The sequence below is a fragment of the Miniopterus natalensis genome, chromosome 16, assembly GCF_054644295.1.
Source record: "Miniopterus natalensis isolate mMinNat1 chromosome 16, mMinNat1.hap1, whole genome shotgun sequence".
NCBI classification, from domain to species: domain Eukaryota; kingdom Metazoa; phylum Chordata; class Mammalia; order Chiroptera; family Miniopteridae; genus Miniopterus; species Miniopterus natalensis.
Window position 1 is genome coordinate 9,370,409 of NC_142096.1, and position 23,095 is coordinate 9,393,503.

The window sequence follows — 23,095 nt, forward strand, 5'->3', positions numbered from 1 at the left end:
AGGGCAAGGAGGAGGTAGAATTAGTTTTTAAATCTCTTATGTCACTTGAAAACTTTTGCAACCATCATATTTTTGCTACAGCTACTTATTGGAAAAGCACCTGGGAAATCTTCTGGAGGGTCAATATCAATTTAAAGGCTTTTCCTCTGAAAATGACACCATTAGAGCTTTCTTCTTTTTTGGTAGCAGATCTAAACCTATGTAAGATGCACACAGAAAACCTTTTAAAAATAGACTGAGATGACCAGGGCTGTACTTGAGCTACAGAAGTTGTCGAGGAAGGAGACATATTTTTAGGAGAGCAGGACAGAGACTAGGGTGATGAGAGGCAATACTTCAGTTGCAAAATTTAAGGAGGTGTCAAAAAACTCAGTAATCAAGATAAATAATATTTTAATACATTTTAAAAGAGCAAAATTAAAGCAAAAAAAAATCCATGTTGAACACAGTATAATTTTTAAATAAATATATGTTTATATAGTATCCTGAATGTTTGCCTCAGTTTTGCATAACTTGTTCTCACTCCCCTCACCCTAGTCCCAGTGCTGCTGGGTGCGGGGGCGCAGGATGAGGGTGGCGTGGGTGGAGAAGAGAACAGGGAGATGGGGCATTTGTGCTTTAAAAAAATTTTAAGGGCCATCATTCATTTACACAATTGTCATGAATATGAATCTGAAAGCCAATCTAAAAGTTACTACAACCTATCAAATTTATATTTGTGGGCTGTTTTAGAGTTTTTAAAAATATTTTACTATTCTGAGTCATTTCACTTGAGGGAAAACAGGAGCAAGAGGACCTGGGATCTGAAGACAGTTAGAAGCAGTCCAGAGGGGGGAAAATGGTAGAGACTATAAATATTGTGAATACACGATATATAACTTTCAACTGGTAAACGTATTTTTGTACAGGCAAGTTTTTTGTTTGTTTATTAACTAGAATGACAATTTATCAAATAATTAAATAGGGGATGAGACAGCTCTATCTTTTGGAGACGGTGCTTGGCACAGAGAAGACAGTATTTATTGAATAAACAAAAGGTTCATTGTCTCACTGCATCAGTGTATCTCAAGCCATTAAATATTTTTTCTCATATTCACCATACTCTCTCATCACACTTCCTGATACTCTGAAATACCCAAATTTTTATTTTACAAAGGACAGAATTGCTCTTCTCCATGTTTGAGAGCACGTGAGAACACTGAGAAAAGAATGGGACCATCCAAGTTCAAAATGAAGCTGCCTATATCTAAGTCTGAAGACTACTATGGCTCCTGATTTTTCTATACTTTGTCCTAACTCTAATTCATTTGCTACAGAGCAACCAGAGTGATATTTGTAAAAACATAAATCAGACCATGCCACGTCTTATGCTAAATCTGCTAATGGCTTCCCTTTGCAATCAGAATAAATTCCCAAGTTCTTAGGCTGGCCTACAAGGCTCTATATGATTGGGACCCTGCTCCCTTCTCAGATCCCTCTCCAACAGGCGAATTAATTTCCACCTCAGGCCCTTTGCGCTTGCAGTTTCGCCTGCCTGAACGCCCACCCTTCCCAGATGCATGTCCACTTTCTTCTCAGCATTCTGGTCTTGCTCAGGGAGGCCCTCCTGGCCACTCTCGGTGAAGCAACTCCCCCATCCTCATCAGGAGGCCGTTTCATTTTCTTTCTGGAATCACCACTATTTGAAATCATCCTGTCCATTCACTCATTCGTCGTCTTTCTTCCCATGAGGATGTCAGCTGTACAAAGGCAGGACTACTCTGCCTGGAGCCCTCCAAACATCCAGAGCCCAGCGTGGGCCTGGCACCCTGGGGGGCTCAGAGCTATTTGCTGAATGATATGCTAGACAACAGACAGTGAGTTGTTCAGGTTGGGTAATGGTCAAACAGTAGGTAACAGGGCACGTGAATATCGAGCTGGACTTCAATAACAACAGCCCAAATCTAAGGCAGCATCTGAATGGGAAGGAGGGGGAACAATCTCTGAAGTCCAGGCTCGGTGTCAGGTCACCTCAGGCCAGTTTTGAGCACAAACGCCACTCCCTTCTCTTCCTTCCCCATCACCTTGACCCAATAGCTGCGTTATTTCAGCTCTGTCCACTGATGTATTAAAACAGGCCTGAAGTTCAAAAGCGAGCAGCTGAGAGAACTGTACAGGAAACTATGATAAATTGACCACTTTCTCGCCATGTGTCTATGGAACTTGCTGCTTAGCAATAATCTAAGTGTTCCATTAAAATGACAAAAGACATTTCCTTCTTTAGCTTAAACACATTCCAAAAGCACAGCTCTGCAAAAGAGAATGAAGAAAGAACCGGAGGAAAGGAGGGGAAAAGAGATGAGTATGTGAAACAAGCCCTCACTAAACAATTTCAAAGCTTAAATATTCCAGAGTATACCAGACAGTAAGGAAGACTTAAGACTTAAAACTGAGGATTTATGGACCATAAAATTTTATTTCTTTTAAAAATAAACAGACATTTAAAATAAAAATTTCTAGTTCCTCAATGAAAGTGAACTAGAGAATTTCAGCCAGCTTCCATTTAACACTTTTAAAAGTCTTTCTTAAAAAGAAAATCTCCCCCACAAAAAAAAAAATTTCTTTCCCTAGCATATTAACTTTGAAATCAGCCGTGTTTGTAGGTTTGTGTTTTCTTTTACTTTAATGATGTTTTTCAAATGAAAAAATATAACACGTTAAATGCCTCGGAAATTAGATTTTTACAGAAGAATAAAGGCTGATACATGTACAAGGAATGAGAGTTAGTAGATCTCCGTTTTACAAAATCGATGATATAAATTTACTTGGTCAGTGATGGGCAATGTGACAAAGTACCATCCTATAGGTTATTTGTTCATTTCCAAGGGGAAACGGGACGATTGGGATGAAGGGATATGGAGGCGTCTACTCTAACTAACCAAGTTGGAATAGCATCACTGAGAGTGTGGCAAGCTAGTATGTGAGATGTAATAAGAAGTGACCGGCAATTCTATAGGGCACTCCCGCCACAATGTTCCACTCAATCTAACTGAGCCTATAGACTGAATTCCCAGCTTAAAGAAACCATGAGACATGGACAAGTAAATTAAAAACATCTTTAAGAAATATTCAGACAAATTCAGAATATGGGGCAGTTTAAAAAACACTTGACCCAGTTTCTTAAAAATCTCACAAAAAAAAGAAAAAAAATCAGAAGATTGCTCCAAAAGAAAACAGACTATTAAATCTTAAAAAATAAAATGCCTATAAATTTTTGGCAGAACTGAGGAAATCTGAATATGAAAATTTGTTAATTTTACAGAATAAGCATTAATTCTTGTCATGAAAATATAATAATATATAATTAATGCTATATATTATTTCATATATTTTATATTTTTATTTATATCATCAATAAGTATATATTATATTTATAACATAATGATAACCTCAGTGGGTAGTGAAGTTTAGTAGAGATAGTACTTACACTACTATCTTATATGCAGACATTGTGGGTAGAAGAAGCTTGCCCAGCAGTAGAGTAGGAATGTATTCCACCTCCAGGGTGTGAGTTCTCTGCCACAGGCTCAGGTAGCTATGCACAAGCAGCTTCCCTCTGGCTAAGAAAGGCACCTCTCCTCAGTCCATAACAACTGCTATCGAAATGGTTTCTTTCAAATTACCATGAGATCTTCTGCTTGTCTTAGCTGGTGGCATCTGATTTCTTCCCTCTCCCCACCCCACTAACTAGCACTTTTAAGGCAGGAAGGTGGACAAATCTGTCATGCTTCTCAGAGTACAGACAGAATATATTCATCCAACGTTCTCAGTTAAAACATCTTTGCAGTAGACTGCTTCTGTTAGAAGTCCTATGGTGACCTATCACCTATCTGTGAATATATCTCACTATCCACACACAACCCTGAGGACATTGCCTTTGGGCTTGGGAACACTGGGCTGAAATCTAGAGAAATTAAAGGACTAATATTAGTTAATATAAGCACTTGACAAATATTTATTGAGAGCCTACTGTGTACCAAGTACTGTTCTAAATCCTAAGAATAGAACAGTGAATAAGACAGACAAACTCCATGACCTCTAGGTGTTTGGATGCTAGTGCAGGGGTTGGCCAGCTTTTTCTGTAAAGAGTCAGATAGTAAAATATCTTAGTCTTGGAGAGCCAGATGTTCTCTGCTCCAACTATGCAACTCTGCAGTTGTGTTGAGGAAGCAGCCATATACAACACATAAAGGAACGAGTGTAGTTGTGTTCAATAAAACTTTATTTTAAAAAAAGAGATGGCCACTCGAATTTGATCTGTGCGTTATAGTTCACTGAGCCCACTCCTTTTCCAGACCTTGTGAGAAAATTGATTACCAGGATATTTTCCTTGGATGACCAACCATTAGCAAATTTATTTTATTGCCATTTCAGTTTGGCCAAAGCTAAATGTTTATTTGACTAGTCTCTCATCAAGTTAAAGAGATCCAGTGGTTCAATTCTGAAAGTTGCCCTTTCAAATCTATTTCTGCCTAGAGATTCATTCTCGTTGATTAAACTGTTCCCAAACTGTCTTAAATTTGTAACTATACAATTGAAGTCCAAACAACAGGTGCAACAGTTCGTGAATTCTGAGGAGCAAATGATAAAAGGAAATTAGGTACGCAGGAAATTTATTAGGGAAAATTGAGAGATGCCAGAGCTGTAGCAGTGCCTTCTGCCTGGGATGCAGGTGTAACCGCACTGAAGAGGAGAGAGAAAGAAGGGTTTCAGAGCACCGCCCCTCGAGCCACTGGGCAGTTCCACTGCTCGGAGTAGAAGGGTGTGTTTTTATGACTGTAAGGAAAGGCTCTGTAGCTAATTCATTCAATGCTAAGTTAAAAAAGAAACAGTTTAGAAAAGCTTGCCATATTAACTCAGTTAAACCCACTGAGGATAAGAACTGCTTTACTTGTTGGTGTATCCTACATAACACCTATTAAAATATTGTGCATCAAGGAGGTACTCAAAATATATCTCTGTAAATTTGGTTAAATTCTATTTCTAATACTATGGGTCCCCTACAAATCACTGGAAATTGGAGGAAACTTAGGCTCAGTATCTAAGGAACTTCCCTACGGTTACACAGCCAGCAAGGACACCACCGGCGCGGGACTGAGTGAGGTGTTCTGCAGTCCCACGGGGGAATGCCCGTCAGCAGCTGCAGAGAAGCAGGAGCATCTTCGTCACGTATAGAAAACACTCAGTGGCTACTATTAGGTTTACTCTAATTTTGCTCTATCTGATTCCCACCTTACCCTCTGCTTAAATCCATTTCGCGTCCACCACCTTAGAGAGGGAAAGGACTCACGGGTGAGAAGCAGTATCTGAGAGCTGATGAAGCATCTAGGCTCTGACGCCGGGCTTCTGGGTTCAAATCTCCGCTCTAACATTTACCACTTCTTTCATCTGGGGCAAGGTGCTTCACCTCCCTGGGTTCCAGTTTCCACATCTTTAAACAAGAGATGGTAATAGTACCTGCCTCATAGAATTTTTAAAAATTATTGAATAGGTAATATATATGTAAAGTTTCTTAGAACAGAGCTCAGCACAGATCATGAGAGGTGGATTTTAATATTGTTTGTCTTACTGTGCCTCTGATCAAAACTGGCCAAGTCAAAAACAGACTCTCGCTACAGGAAGGGACATAAGTAATGTTTGAAATAAACCCCTTCACATTGCAACTTGGAAAGAGGAACTGGAAGGAGAGGAGATATTGGTACAATCTGATAACAGAGTGAGAAAAACACTGCGAGCTAGAATAGAGAGGAGGAAGCGGGCATGGTGTTGGTTCCTGACTCTCACCACCGCGGCCAGCAGGGTTATTCAAATATGTTCATTATCTGTCTCCTTCCTGATCACGATGTTTATTGAGCACAAGGGTATTTTTAAAACCACTGCAGTAAAACCATGGCTCCAACACCTTTTGCTAAGTTCAAGCCTAGAAGGTCAGCAGAGGGCCGGGAAGCAATGTTATCTCTAGGACATCGTCAATGAAAGGCTAGGACACTAATATTTGCTGCAAAACCATTGGCGTGAGCTCCTGAAAGAACTGGGGACCTGAAGTCAGCTTAGGAAAAGCGGCATTCACCAACCATGAGACCAAGTAGTCATAATACGGGAGCAAAACCTGGGAGCACACCTGGAGAGCACAAAAGGATTCACTGGTTTATAGGTGCTTACTCTTAAATAATAGGGTATGTGGAGATTAGGGAATAATTCAGGATCCGTCGAGTAACACGGGCTGTGCATCAGGACGTGAGCACGCTTGAACAGTTAGGCCTAAGTAGAATATGCTGTGCCACAAAGGTTCAAATGAGCACCGCATAGCAGTACATTCACACGAAGAGGGCTTGGAGCCTCCCTCTCATTGCGAGTTGTGATGGATTTTAGGTTTTTGAGATGCTTTCAAGGTTTCAGCTATCCTAAAATTCTTGGTGTGTCTAAAACTTTCACTGGCCTTTAATAACTACTTAGTTTTAGCTGCTCAACATAGGAAGGAGGTTTTTACCCTATGAATTTTTTGTACTATTTTCCATAAAGTATATGTCCCTTAGCCTTAAGGATGTAGAACAAGTTGTTATTTCTTAAAATTTTACATAGTATGTATCTCAACAGTGATTGCTATGCTGACAATGGGAATTTCCCCCCAAAACTCCAATTCCTAGGTAGAAAGAGAAGAAAAACAATTCGAGATGGAAAAAATAAAAACAAAATCCTGCCATGTTTGTCATCAAACTTATTATAATATTATAACAGAAATGCACACAAATTTCAAATGTTCAGTCAAGTAGGGTAATATTACTTCCATTTTTCAATACATAGAATACTTTATAAGAGATGGTGAGCATCCTGCTCTAATGAAAATGGTGACAATATACTTACATTATTGATACAAGAAGCCCATGTTCATGGACCACCAAGCTTACTTCCTGCGATGATAAATGACTATATAAAGTCTCATACATTTTAGTTATAATATGTAGTGTTCCCTTCCCCATCCCCCATGGTTTTCTAACGGTAGTGTGTTATCATCAAAAATATTTCCCAAAGCCTATGTGACTTATTGCTCCAATGTAATCCACACTTAAGTTCTTATTCAGTTAGTTAATTGTGAGTATTACTAACCAAGGGAGACAGGAAAGGAAAGAAATGAGTATGCCTCAGTTGGAGTCCCGGATTTGATTCACTAGCTGTATCAATGTGAGAAAATCATTCAAACTTTCTGACCTCCTACCTGCTCTAAATGGTTTTCAAAAAAGTCATTTGTGGCCCTGGTTAGCATGGCTCAGTGGGTAGAGCGTCAGCCCATGCACAGAAGAGTTGAGGGTTCCACTCCAGGTCAAGGGCATGCATCTGGGTGGTGGGTTCACTCCCCACCCCAGGTCAGAGCAAGTGAGGAGGGCAGCCAGTAGCAACCAGTCCATGTGCCTCTCTCACATCAACGTTTCTCTCTCTTTTCCTCTCTCTCTTCCCCTTCCCCCCTCCCTTCCACTCTCTCTGAAAAGCCATGGAAAAAATAGCCTCAGGTGAAGATTAACAACAACAAAAGTCATCTGTGCATGGGAAATTGGTCTGTGTAATATAAAATGCTCTATCCGTATAAATTATTATTATTATTTCTCTTTAAATATCAACAATGTAATGCCATTAACACAAACGAAATAAAACAGAAATAAGGTTGCATCTTGCTTTTAAATTTATCTTGCTAAAATAATTAAGCAAGGAGGCCATTAGACTGGGGTGGCCCTGACGCTCTAAAACCTACAGAAGCAAACCAAAACCTGAGCCAGAGTCAACGCAACTGAATGCAAGAAAGTGAAATTTAAGAACAGCCGGCAAGGCTGTCCCAAATAAGGCAGATACTTAAGCTACAGCCAATCATATCATCGCTTTGCTTCCGCACCTTCTCTGTTAAAGCCTTTCCCTGGGGGCTCCGCGCTAGGGCACCCCCTAACGGCTTTCAGTCAGCCCTGCCCAATTCTAACCAGTGTCTGCTCAAACAAAGTCTTGAAACTTTTAATAGGCCTCAGTTTATCTTTTAATAGTATTATCTCAGCTTTGATTCCAGAAATGAATTATACCGGGTTTCGGAATGGTAACGGAAATAACTATTTTCATGGTTCAAGCAGACCAACAGATCATCTTCTAGTCATCAAAAGTGATATTTTCACTAAACTGTAATAAGAGGTTAGTGACAGTGATGATTAAAGGGTATTTTACTGATCTGGACATAGTTAAGTATGATTGTCCATAAATAGGTATGTCATTGCCCGTGGTAGGATAAATATATGTACATATGTATGTCCATGCACATATAAGTACATAAGTGTATCTATGGAGAAAGAGTTTTCATTGACTCCTCATTATAAAATCTTGCTGAATAAAAAAACCCAAAAAACTACACATTTCTGATTAGTTCATTTGGGGTTTTCCTTCTTACTCACTGAATGCCCAAAACCTCTTCAGAGCCATTATGGCTAAAGAACTACAAGAACAGGTAAAAAATGTACATAAAAGGTACAAATTTGACCCAAATGGTTATTTTGTTTGACACATATCATATCACAGTTGGTAGCTACAGTGTTTATTTGAACTGAAACACTGATTAAGTCCTTTGCCAGTCCTGTTTTTACAAACACATACAAAGCTAAATATACCAACCCTCATTTAATCAGGAGAAACATGCCTAGCATGTCAGGCAGTCATTGTTGTTATTACCAATAAACAAAAAAGTATATGTTTCCCCAGTCCCAGTGCTGAAATGTGCTCTGTGTTTATGGAGTAAGCTAGAGAAAAAAAACCCTTCCCGGTTAAGAGCTGGTCAAGTGGCCTAGGGATATACCTGGGTCTCCACATCTGTCAGCTTTCTGGTCTGCTCTGCGGTCTGAGAGAGGAGGCTGGTTCCTATCTCGAGCATGGTGGCCGTGTGGTTCTGAACTGCATTCTGCTGTATCTGGGCCATTTCCGACTTCATATTTTCCACAACGTAATTCTCAATCTGCAAAAGATAAAGGAGAAAATATACTCCATTATAAGCAAAGCCTCTCAGTTGGAGCAAGTAATATTTACAATGACAAAACGAGACACAGCTGGCAAATCAGCCATCTGGCGGGGACCCTCTGCATCTCTGGGAGTCAGGGAAATTGGAGCAGAGCACGCAGAAATCCAGTTGTTAACAAACTGCTAATAGACTGATACGTACATGTAATCATCACAGTCATAATGAAAATTTGCACTTGGATAGTGCTTTCTTGTTTTCAGCATCATCTCAACCCTCAGAGCAAAGATGTGAGAGTTAGGCAGGGATTGCCTCATTGTTATTTTTATTTTATACTTCAGAAAACAGAGTAAGAGAAACTCAATAATGAGCCCAAGGTCACCCAACAGGAGGAACGCAGCAGAGTTAGCGTTAGTTAGATCATTTAAACCTAGATCTTGGTTCTCCGGCCTTTCCACTACACCCTACTGACCACTCATCTCAGAAAAATTCAGCCTTCTTCCATTTCTGTAATGAAAAGTAAAGGCCATGCTGAGTTAGGGAAATGGAGCAAGGGGTGGGAAGAGGGCAGATGCCCAAAACACAGGCTTTTAAAGGAATATTAAAGTATAGGAAGCACATATGAAATGAGCTGCAGAGCCCCAGAGCTAGGCAAAATCACTCTCGTTGCTCCTTTGCAAGTTAAAAAAAAATAATAATAAGGCACTGAAAGTAGCCAATAAAGCTGCATTTGCCCTTCTCGCCTTGGGTAGTATTTAGTCCTATTTATGGTGCCATCTTAGAGAATACTATGGTTATAAAATAAATGGTATACCACCGGGGCCAAGAAGAATCACTAAGTGACTTACTATGAGGGAGTCTGGTAGGCATCTGGGAGAAATACAGCTAAGCAGATGCACTGCTCGAAAAACAGAGAGGAAGCCTGCGCCTCCCTGTCAGAGCACTTAATTCCCCCACCCCCACCCCGTGCGGTGACTACATTTTATTACCCAATTACACATATGGGGAAATTGCATCCCAGAGAAGTCAGGTCCAAGGCCACACACCACAAAAACAGCCAGACTTGGATGTGAGTGCTGAAGTCCTTAACTTTCATACCAACACTTTTAACCACTTGAGAGCTCTGCCAAGTCGTGCTTCACAATCTCGATTCCAAATCATTAGCAGCTACGTGACTTTTACTGATTTAGTGATCCATAACGCATCCGTTACTTTATAATCCATAGTGACGTTACTGTCATGTAACAGATATAGTCGAAAACTAAATTCCTCTTTGTGAAACTTTGGCAGTTTACTTTCTAACACCATCACTTGCTTATTTCTATTTATGAAATATGAATGAATCTGCCTCAAGCTAAAGAAAAGGCAAGGTAAGAACCAAACTCATATTGTTTTTAATAAATCCTTTGGTCCTTGGTCAATATAAGGTAACTGCCCTTCCCCTTTTATTCCCAAATTAGAAGTGGGGGGGTTCAATCTATAAAAATTGATTATAAAGCAAATAAAAAGTAGATTAAAATAAATATCTGGAAATCATCTTAACCAAATGTAAGGTCCCTAAGCCAAATCTTGGCATTATTCCAATTGAACTAACACATTTAAACAGCAATGGAAGGAACTGTAAAGGAGGGCAGGTCAGAGTATCAAACATCTGATGGTGTGGGTTCCGCATTGTATGCGCCCCTTTTCCTAATCACATTCCTTCCATTTCTTTTGGGACACAATCAGTTCCACCTTCAAAACAAATGCTTCAGGTGGAGTTGCCCCCCAACCCCCCCGAGTCAGGAGCAGGTACATGTTTGAGCCTGAAAACCAGAATGTCCTGCTCTTACTTAGAGAGAGTGAACAGTTCATGAATAGACAAATATTCTAAGCAAGGCCACTAAGGCTCTAGAATTTTGTCCAACAAATTGCCAAAAGAAATTTCCTTTACCTCTGTGGTTAGTAGGCTGGTGATACATATGCCTGAGACTTCACCACAAAACCAGAGCCAGCCTAAGAATGAAGCCAACTCAGAAAGACAGACAGACAGACACAGACAGAGAGACAGACAGACAGACAGAGAGATAGACACAGATAGGCAGACAGAGAGACAGACAGATAGATAATATTTTTTAAATACTTTTTTAATCCTCAGCTGAGGATACATTTTTATTGATTTTTAGAGAGTAGGGGAGAGAGAGAGACAGAGAGAAACATCAACGTGAGAGAGAAACATCAATGATGAGAGAGTCACTGATCGGATGCCTCCTGCACGGCCCCCGACTGGGGATCGAGCCCACAACCCGGGCATGTGCCCTGACCGGGAATCGAACCCCGATCGCCTGGGTCCTGGGTCGATGCTCAACCGCTGAACCACGCCCAGCCGGGCTATTGTGCTTTTTTAAACTGTAAAAGTTAATACCAGCAAAGCAAAATAACTGCTTTATGCCAGCATTCATCACAAGCAACTTCCCAATTCTGCTGGCTCTGTTGTACAAATCAAGTAGGTCTCCGACCTATACTGAAATCCTCATTTGGGCTGCCATGATGAGTAACATGAATATAACTCGAGTTAATTATTTTTTAATAAAACGGGGCTGCTTTCTTTAGCAGTAACTGCCTTTTAATGCAAAAGGTAATGGCACATGTAAGTAGCAGAACCCAGATGTAGCTGATTTAAAGGCTAAGGAGAGAGACAGAAGTCAAATAATACAACGTGTGATTAATAAGGAGCACTACTTCCACCTTATCTCCAAACATTCCTCCGTAGATGCATAACTATGAAATCCATCTTGATGTGCCCTATCAGCTGGGTTCAGGAAAGTTTTGCAAGAAATTTGTCTTCATGCATTACCTACTGGTTTTTAAAATGTTTACAGAATATGATGGCTCCATCAAGGTTCAATATTTTATAAATATCTAAGATGTGAATTTTAAGCTTTGAAGTTACAGAGCACAAGAGCCAATGGGTTATAAAGTAGGAGATGCCTAATCTGAATCATACAATTATCTGACTACACTGCCACTCTCAGTGTTTGACTACAGAGTCTTATAAGTATTGGCCAAAATACTTATCAATAATATGCAGGATGTGATCTGAAATGAGATAATGAATAAGTGATCGTTTTTAAGGAAATAATGTTACATTTCTAAAGTGATTTAGTGTTTACAAAGAGCTTTCACACACACTGACTCTTATACCAACCCTATGGGGGAGTATTGACTCCATTTCATGGTTTAAGAAATGGATGCTCAGAGACCTCACGTGATTTGATAGAGATGATCTATCTTCTGATGTTCCACCAACCTCAGAGCTGTGGGAAATGCTCTGTTGATGGACTGGTTGGCTGGTTGATTGACTGATTGGCTAATTTCATTTTTTAGCTAGCTGATTGAGAATTCACTGACTTATTCCTTTGAGAAAAACATGCATCATTAGAGGGTGATTCCTTCACTCTGCCTGACCATGTTGGAGGCTAAGTTAATTTGAGGTGAGGGGAGAGGCTCTAGGGCCAGGTATATGAAATTTACTTTGCCAGCATTTTTAATACCATGGGTCCTTTAAAATCCTCTCATTGGTTCCTACCTTTTTATCTTAGTATGTAGTTTTTAACGTTTTTTTATGTCTGCTGATTCTATTTCTATAAGCCGCTGTAAAATATAACAAAGGGATAACAACAACGACAATACACTCAGCCTCTACTAAGGCTGGTACATACCAGGTTTTACAAATGTGTAGCTTATTGACTCCTCATACCAACCTAGGCACTGAATTCACTTTCCTCATTTCACTGATAAGAAAACAGGCTCAGGGAAGTTAAACAAATTGTCTATGATCACACAGTGAGTCAGTGAAAGAGCTGGTATGTTACTTTGAAAGTAGCTAGATGGCCGCACAGGCTTGTACTCCATTCTAAAGGATAGTCACCCATCACACACAAGCACACTACCACCAATGTCACAGGCAAATTCTGGTAACACAATATTTATGCAGGAAATACATAAAATGAAGGCTACGGAACTGATGAGATAAAACTTGTTCAAAGATATAATTTCTCAGTTTTTTATTTAATCACTTTCACACTGATTGATAGCTATACTATCTTGGGAAATGGTATAGGTAATGAGAAAAAATATATACGGTCAACTGTATTACAAATAGCATTATTAATTAGACAAATAATATTTTTAAGATGTCAAGATGATCACCCATTCACAGTTTACTCATATATTGCCTGCCCATGTCTTTCTTTTGCCCACCAACTAATAGAGAATCAATGCTACCATTTTCTTTTATAAGAAAGTTTTTGAAGAACTCTCTTACTGGGCCCTCAAACTTTTTGCTGCTTCATGTTCCTGAGAACCAAAATCTGTGTGAGGTTATGACATGTCTTTGCCTGTGAAATGCATTCTCTATCATTTCACTTCAAGAGATAACTTCAAGGGATCTCTTAAATGAGAGCATATCTTAAAGCACAAAGAATAGAATTTCTCCATGTAATTCTTATGAAAATAACATTTTAAGCCCTATAAAAATTGACAAACATTGTTCACTTAAAATATGTTGTAGATTAAGTGGACTCTTGATGAATGTTGGCGCATATGGTATTACTCAGTTATGGCAAAACAGCCATGAAATAAAGTAAAAGGGTAAATATGGGAAAGCAATAAAAAGGTAAAACAATGCAAAAAATGCCTTATCATTGTTTCATAAATCAGTGGCAATATTGAAAAGCTAGGTTTATGGTTTTATAAAAATAAAATGGCTGAAGCCAAATATATTATTTGCAGGAATTTCTATTATTAGATTCCTCAGTATACTGCTTCTTTTACCAAAAGAAGTAGAATTGTCTCTTTAGACAACAGATCTATTGAACTGACATTAGAAATAGTTCCTGTACTGATATGTGTGACATGAATCCCATTTCTCATTTCCGTATCTGAAGGAACACTTGCTATTTATAGAAGAAAGAACCATCTGAATAAGTGAGCTGGAAGAGACATTAAATATTATGAGCTCTAAGGATCTTGTTTTCTAGACATGGAGACTGAGGTCAGAGCATATATGCTACAGAAAGCAAGGTGGAAAAACTAATTAATGTCAGATGTTGGGCTGCGGCCACTCAGTGTGTGGGGAACTCAGACTTACATCACGCAAGGCCAACACCAATGGCTGCCAGTATTGTTGGCCCACCCCCTGGTTCTTACCCAATTCCTTGCTTCTTACTACTTGCTTTACTTCTGCTGGCTCCTAATTTGAAGCTCTCCTTTCACAATACCAATTCACCACCATCAGTTTTGGGGGTGTTGACTTTGCTTCCTGCACTTGATCCTTGCTTCCTAGTCCTGATGCCCACCAACTGTTCCTCCAACACTGAGTCTCAGCATCCCCCTGATTTTATTCTTCCTATGTTTCACCCCACAAAGTGGCAACAAACCAGGACCAGACTCTAAAACTAGTTCAGGCTTACTAACCCTGCACCAGTTCAATTTACTCCTGGCAAATATGGGATAAATACATCCTACACCTAGTGCCAGATATTACAAGTACAAAGGGCTGTCTTGTAGAAAACAGACAATATATCCATGGGTCGTTTCAAAAGAATTGGTAAATACTCTGATGGAGTTTACCTCTAACTGCCTTTCTTCCTATAAATATACTTATCTCTGTTTGATAGGGAGAAGCTCTCAGCTACTGATATTAATAATGTGAGAGGACATTTGTTACATCACCTCCAATGGAGTAGTAGCAACACCTCCATTGAGGCATATGGAGCAGCTAAGCTACCGAAGACACGCCAGAAAACCCCATATGAACAAAATCTTCTGCAATCATTTTTCTTGGTTATGATTCTTTTAAGACCACATTTTTGTGGCTTCTGAAAGTTGCCAGTCACATATAGTGTCCCAGGTTTGGGCGAGGATCCAAGCCATTCTCTCCTCATATGAACAAAAGACACGTTTCCAGTGCCAAAACACATTTTACGAGCCTGGCACCTCTCTTTTACACCCATCTTCTCACACCCAGAAAGAGTCAGAGTCATGAAACTTTGAAAATATTTCTAAGTGTCTGTTTAATTTTTTCCTTTGCATTTTTTAAAAATGGCAGATGGTATATAAAAAGCACACTCAGCCAGGAGTCAGGTTATCTGGACTCTAATCTAGGTACTATTGTTGATTTACTCCATGAACTTGGGCAAGTCACTTAAGCAATTTGGGTTTCAGATCTTCATCTATGAAGTGAAGGGCTGGCTTAGGTTATTTAAAATGTTTCTCTTGAAGCTCTCAAATTACTTGATTTAAAACTTCTTTTATAAAGTACAAAAGTCCACAAATTTTTAATTTTTATTTATTATAGAAAATTAAAATATGAATGTACACGTCTATGTTTATAAAATGTATAATACACACCCTTAATGGCAGTTAGGAAACAATGATATAGGAACACAGCAGAAAAGCCCTGGATCAAGTCTCTAGAGCAGGCACATCTGTTTTAAGATAAAGAGCTAGAATTTCTGATTCCCTTAATCCCCAGGCACCATTCTGTCCAAAATATATCCCTTGTCATTCATCAACACAACCTGGCTTTCTTCCTATGTTTTTTTTATCAACGAAGGGCACCACCACCTACCCATTTGTCCAAGCCACAGAAGTCCTCTTTACTACTCCTTGCCTTCATTTTCTGCACTCAGTTGGCCCCAGACTGCGTTGCTCCTGTTTCTTGAAGGACGCCTAGATCTATCCCTCTCCCCCTCCCTTTCTCCCTACCACATCTCTTCATCTTCACTGGCACTGACTTAGATCAGATTCTCGTCATTTTTCTTCTGGATTTGTTAATGGCCCCAGAACTGGTCTCCTGACTCCAGCCTTGCTTCCTCCAATCCATCATCCATGGCATAACCAAAGGGATCTGTTTAAAACATAAATATGGCCTCATCATGGCACTGCTTAAACCCGTTCAGTGGCTTCCACTACCTGCAGATCAAGTCACAACTCCTTAATCGGCACAGAAGAATCATTACGATCTGGACTCAGCTTCCCTCTCCCTAGGCATGCCCTATGCTTCAGATGTACCAAATTATTTGCATTTTTCCAAACATGCATCAGTTTCTTTTGCTTCCATGCTTTTGCACATGGCTTTGCTCTGCCTGGAATGTTGCTTTTCTACCTCACCTTCCCCTTTCCTGCTTTTTAATATTCAGTTCAGGCTTTTCCTCCTCAACAGAACATTTCGCGCCTCCCCCCCCCCCCATAATACTCTTCCTCTGAACTTCTAGAGCACCCTGTGCCTCTTTTTCTCACCACCCCCGTATACCATTAGCTCCTTGAAGGCAAGCACTCTCTTGCTCAGCTTGGTATCACTGAGTGCATGGCACATGTGGGTCCTCGGTAATATTTAGATAAGTAAATTAATGCATGAATGAATAAACTGTGTATGAAAATACTAACAGCCTCCAACTGTGCACTTAGCCTAGTTACAGTTCTTCCTGAAAGTACAAAAGGTCATGTTACCAACTATTAATGATGCCTTTTTGAATGTCAATGGGACCAATGGAAATGATGCAAAAGAAGACAGGTATGAAGACAAATATCCTCCCTCCTGGGCCACCACCTTGTCTTACTGTATCTTCTCTCTTTTTCCCCCACTTATCTCTATTATGGGTAATTATTTAAATTAAGTAAAATCCAACAAACACATTGAACATGAATCAAGTTTTCATCACTGTGCTTTATTACAAAATTCCAGCAAAAGAACAACTAAAACTTGATTTTGACGACCAAGACTGTTCACAATGCGAGTGTGTTGCAAGTGCTGGGATGAAGGCCCCAATGCCCTGCCTGCCTGGGCAGGACGAGGAACAGAATGAAGCTTCTAAATGAGTGAATGAAGGAAGTCTTCCCGGAGGAGGGGAAGTCCCAAATGAGTCTGCCATGGAGGGCATAAAGTTCTTAAGTCTGCTTAATACGCAGAAATGTGGCCTGGGAAACCTGGAGGATGGGGGAGATGGAAGGAAGCGGGGGGAAACTGTGACTGCATGAAAGGGGTGTGCTTGCTTAGGAACGATGACTTGGGTGGCCACCTCCTGGAATATGCTGCTCCGGAAATGGAGAAATCAGTCACAAACAAGGGCATGTCATTGAGGTCACACATACAGGACTATTAATTTTTTAAAAATATACATCTTTATTGATTTCAGAGAGAGGAAAAGAGAGGGAGAAAGGGAGACGGAGAGAGAAACATGAATCATGAGAGAGAATCATTGACTGGCTGCCTCCTGCACAAACCCTACTGGGGATGGAGAGCCTGCAACCCAGGCATGTGCCCAACTGGAAATCGAACTTTGATCTCCTGGATCCTAGGTCGATGCTCAACCCTGAGCCACGTCCGTCCAGGCAGGACTATTAATTTTTAGTATGAAACTGATATAAAAGACTTAGGTATATAATTTCTTTACCATATTTTCAAACGTTAAACACCTTTAATAACATATGTAAGTGCATGTGTGTGTATACGAGTGTATATTTACTTGCACGTATATGCTCTCTCACACTCATATATTCCCACACTCCCAACCTATGTGTGTCAGGTTCTCTATTCAGATCTTCTGGCTTTGTTCATTTAATTGTAGTTTCATTAAAGGCCCATATAAAATAACCAATGCATTACTTTCCTTTTGATCAAGTGTATTTTATGTCACATTTAATCACTATAGATCAGTGATTTTCAACCTTTTCATCTCTTGGCACATAAACTAATTACTAAAATTCCGTGGCACAACAAAAAATGTATTTTTTGCTGACCTGACAAAAAAAGTAGGTATAATTTTGATTTATTCACACCAGAGGGCTATTGTGTTGGCTGTTGTCATTTTTTTATTTGATAGTCTAAGGGAAAAGAGGTCAGTGCCCCTAACTAACAGTCAGGTATTAAATGTAAAAATTCTAGCCGCACATCAGTTGAAAATCGCTGCTATAGACAATGCCTATTAAACAGCCATGGCAGTATTCTGCCTAACAACTGAGGAACATTTTCCCCAAATTCTGAATTTATACTCTGATGACAGAAAAATGGGAAGAACCACAAAGCAATTTTGTACACATTGCTTTTATATCAATGAAAGTGATAATTTTTAAATAAAAAAGAAATTGTTCCCAACAGAAAATTGGAAACATACCTTCCTTTAATTTAATGCTTTTTAGCTTCTTGCTTATGTTCTGGAATGAAATTTAACCCCTGAATGCTGCATATAAATACATTCTGGTTCATTTACAAAAAGAAGCCTTTGCCATCTGAACTAGAGACCACCCAGCAGACAGTAGATTGTACGGATTGATGCAGTAAAAGAGAATCTCCACTGAATAATTCTAAGAAACATCTTTGCAAACTACTTTTTTTCCCCTCATATGACAGATGACAGTGATGCAAATGATTAGCTTATGATGTTTAACTTAAAAAACACACCACCCTACATTAAATGAAACACTGCAGGACAAATCATGCAATTTAAATGCTCAACAGATGATATAAGGGACTCAGTTGCAGAAATTCAAAAGCCTTAATAATTAAGGGATTTATAGATTTTTCAGGAATACTATTACTAGATAGAAAATTGCAGTCATTTTACTCTGGTATTTCATATGAAATTGCAAGGTATTAGCACTTAAAATCTAACCTCATTCCAACAAATGTCGTCTGTTCAACATTCTGACTTTTTGGGTGCTTACTTTTCCATATATGCTGTTTCTTTTCATGAAATAAAGTTGCTCTATTAGTCTTCCTTCTCTTCTGTAACATTTCTAAAGATCACGGTTGCTTTTTTAAATTAACTTTCCTTTGCTTAAACATGGCAAAATTAATGGTAAAAGTGTGTGTGTGTGTTTTCTGTACAATATGGGATTACTCAGTGGAACATACATAAATTTGTACAGGCATAAAACTGTCAACGTCACTGTATAATAAACATTCCAAAGCATGATGTGTGAGGTCTAACTAATTTTTCTTGAATATTTGTTGAGTAGTTCTTATTTAAATTACCCTTGGTCCAACTACTGGAAAGATTGCTAGGGTGAAAATGGTCAAAGTATGAGAGGGACAATGACTGCTGACATCTTATAAAAGAAATGAAATCCCTGTTTTTCCTCACTTTGATCAAAGGACTACAAACACTGGGCATTGTTTCTTCTTTCACAAAGACCAGTTTGGTACCCTGGTGATACTTGTTATATTTCAAGTGCTACTGGAGGAGAGCCCAAATTAACATGACAATGAATTGGTCTCTTAGAATTAACCATACACAAGAGAGAAGGAAACTAAGCATGAATAACTGCTAAAATACCTGCTCCCCTTACCACATGTACTGCCAGGGGAATTTTGTAAAAGTCCATCTTAAAGAGACAAATCTAGTTTCGGGAGCTGTAGATCATCACCTCACAGTGTTCCTTCTGATTTCATCCTGTCCTCAACAAGCAAAGACCCCTCAAAACCTCATCTTTTTCACTAACTGAAGGAAGACTGGTAATTTATTGGAAAGTCTAAATCTTGGGATCTTAGAAATATTTTTAAAATCATGAAACATTGATAATAGAGACCATGACACTAGCATTAAGATTTAGCAGATGTCATTTTTGACATATTTACTTTGAACTTATTTCTTTTGTAGTAAGAAATAAAATGTAGCACAGAGAGCAAAGCACCCTCTCCACGCACATGCTGGAATCAACGATTATCCAGAATTTGATGCGGACTTACACTACACAGGTATATAACCAAAACAATAGCTGCACCATGGAGTGTATTTTCGAGACTTACAAAAACATTTCCATGTTGCAGAGATTTTCAACCTTTTTCATCTCATGGCACACATAAACTAACTACTAAAATTCCGTGGCACACCAAAAATATGTATTTTTTGCCGATCTGACCAAAAAAAGGTATAATTTTTATTCATTCACACCAAAGGGCTAGTGTTGTGTTGGCTGCTATCATTTTAAATTTTTTATTTTGTTAACATTTTTATTAACCTCCCATTATTTGTGGGCATTTTCCCAACTCAAAAAGTCTTTGTGTAATTGTTTTAATGGCTATATATACCAAAATTTAAGTCCAATGAACAAACAAGACATTTCAAGAACCAAGTAACTAAATAAGTTTGGCAATAATCATTTTAAGTGACTTCTGATGTCAGCAGTAAGAAACTTTCAAGTAATACAATTCTGGATTACCGTTATTAAATTATGATATGATAGTAAAGCATTAACAACTCACAGTCAGTCTGCTCATTCATTCATTAAGCAAACACTGAGTATCTACTGTTTCATAGGCATTATGCTAGGCTGCATTAATATCAATATTAAGAGACTTCTTTGTAAGAGCCTTAAAAATATTGTAGCAGCATTTAACACATTTTAACAAATGAAAAAAATTCACCCCAAATCCTACTATACCTTCTCCACTCATTATACTTACTACTTAGTGTCTGTCTCTCCCACTAAACTGTGAACAACTTGAGAACAAAGACTGTTACCGCCCCTGTATCTCCTCTATAAAACAAGTTCAACACTGGTTTGCTGGATGACTTTACCTTTACAATCTAAACTTTTTTTGGCTGTACATTTACACAATGGAATACTACTTGGCTGTAAAAAAGAAGGAATCTTACCCTTTGTAACAGCATGAATGGACCTGGAAAGCATTACGCTAAGTGAAATAAGCCAGTCAGAGGAAGACATGCACCATATGATTTCACTCATATGTGGAATCGAATGAACAAAATGAACTAACAAGCAAAACAGAGACAGGTTTATAAATAGAGAGCAGGCTGACAGCTGTTGTGAGAGGGGCTTGGGTGAGGGGCTGGGGGGATTGTGCCAAAAAAAGAGAGAAAAAAACTCATTTTTAAATTTGACAATCTAAGGGAAAAGAGATCAGTGTCCCTGACTAAATAGTCAGGTACTGCATGTTTTAAAAATTCTTGTGGCACATGGTTGAAAATCACTGCCTTATTGTATGGTTCCTTCAACACTTTCATTTTTTAAATTATGGTTATGTTTTTGAGACTTAGACATATTAGCAGTGTAGTTTTATTACAAATTATGGGACAGAGTTAGTAAAGTTAACTGCTAATAAAATAGTCTTGTACCCAAAGGCCTGACTTACTCTGCAGAGAAGAGTATAAACTAGTTAGACCCATTACCCAGAGTTCTAGCTCTGTGACTAGAAGGAACAAATATTCCTCAGCTTCTCACAAAGCCCCTGGGAATTCTCTAAGGAGCAGAGGGAAAGCTGTGTGATGCATCTCCCCCCATTTATAGACTCTACCTCAAGAATCCATAGGAACAGTTTTTATCTTTGGCAAATAGTTGTCTCCCAAAATAAATTGAGAAAGCAATTAGGGGGTTGAGAAAAAAAGGGAAACAGGAAACAGTTAACAAAACTAAAACTGAATTCCACAGTCCTTCTCATGAGTTACTACATTAAGATTTTTAAATAAAAATGACCACAATTATAAAGACACAACTTTCAGCTTCCAGGCAGCATTCCACTGAGTAGATTGCGTAGTCTACATTTTAAGGTACAAAGTGACTAAAAAGTACCAGTTGTACATGGCTTAAAAAAACTTTCTGTTCAACATAATAAGTAGTATACAAAATGATATATTTAGAACGTTCTCAATTATGGGTAAGTGTACTCAGACACATTTGTGTGCACTGGAAAAAGAAAGGAAAAAATCACTGAATTGTGAACAGTGCCTGTCTCTGGCTGATGGGAAATAGAGGTGAATTTTACCTTCTTCTTGAAATGATTAGAAATGTTCCACTTCAAGAAAAATGAGGATTTCATTTTATATCCAGAAACAAACACCATAGGAATAAAAGAAAGACAGAAATGTGCTTAGAACACATTCACTGAGTGGGACACTGGTGAATATCTGGCAGTATAGTGGCAGCCTGGTCAGAGCGAGCCTGGAGAACAGCACCGTGACCCATAGATGCGCCCCCAGGTTCTGCTGGTTTTCTCCATCCAATGCTGTCCCGTTTTGTCAAGTCTGTAACAATAGCCGTTGTTTATTGAGCACCTCCTATCTGCCAGCCAAGGAGCTAAGGTTCCATGTACTTCCTCCAGCTATTCCTCACGGCAGCCCTTTGGAATATCGTTGCCGTCTTATGCCAATGCGATGGTCGGGTTCGGAGCAATTAAGGAACGTGGCCACTGAGCCCCGAGGCTGGCGCTGGCATTCAAACTCGTCTGTCTCATGCCCAAGTACATTCTCTTCCCCCTCCAGCCGGCGTCGGCTCCTCGGTTAGGGCCGGATCACAAACAGGCCGCTCCCTGCCCAAATCTGTCCAGTGGAAGTGTTTTGTTTGGCATGTTATTTTTAAGTAGTGTCAAGCCTTTAGCCAGGAAACACAGTCTCCAATTAGCCACTGTCCCTACCTCTCTCTGACACAAGACTCCTGGCCCTTTTAGTTATTGAGATAAGCTGCCCAAGAAAAAGACATTTGAGTTGCCACCAGCTGGGGGAGGGGGAGCGGAAGAAAGGCACCAAGCATTTGACTATCACTTTCCAATGTTAAAAGAAAAAAAAACCCTCTTCATTCACTTGTTCCCTCTTTTTTAAACACAATGAAAAATCCCCTTCACCCTATCATGCTTAGGAATATTAAAAGGGTGACTGGGTCAGTAAGTAGTGGGCCCTTTGCGGTCCTCTTAAACCAAGCATAAAGTAACTATTTTATAATATGACAAGGTGACTTGTTCTTTCCTCAGTTCCTCGATGATATGCTATTTATGGCCTCATTATTTATCCTTGCTGAAAAGTATTAGTATTTTCTTTCATTTACTCAACCAGAACAGTGATACCATCTTCATATGGCATATGGGTTAGTGCCATGCTTGCTCTCCTGTTCATTACAACATCATACCTTCAAATAAAATTTCCAGTAAATACTTATAATGTTCATATACACACTAAAAACTTTTTCTCATAGAGTGTACTCTACTATTATGATTTTTTATGATTTTTTAAAAGCTTACTCAAAAAGGTCATCAATAGCCTTCAAACAATCCTTCTTTCTTTTGGAAATAAATGTTTT

The 23,095-nt window shown here is 39.1% G+C and overlaps 1 protein-coding gene across 2 annotated transcripts in view; it reads right to left on the reverse strand.

Annotated features, from left to right (window-relative positions):
* ANGPT1 (angiopoietin 1) overlaps positions 1–23,095 on the reverse strand; it is a 205,140-nt gene that overhangs the window by 79,700 nt on the left and 102,345 nt on the right. For both annotated transcript variants that reach the window (XM_016224274.2, XM_016224273.2), the window contains exon 2: positions 8,864–9,019. In XM_016224274.2, coding sequence (XP_016079760.1) covers positions 8,864–9,019 — 156 coding nt within the window. The remainder of the gene's footprint in view (positions 1–8,863; positions 9,020–23,095) is intronic.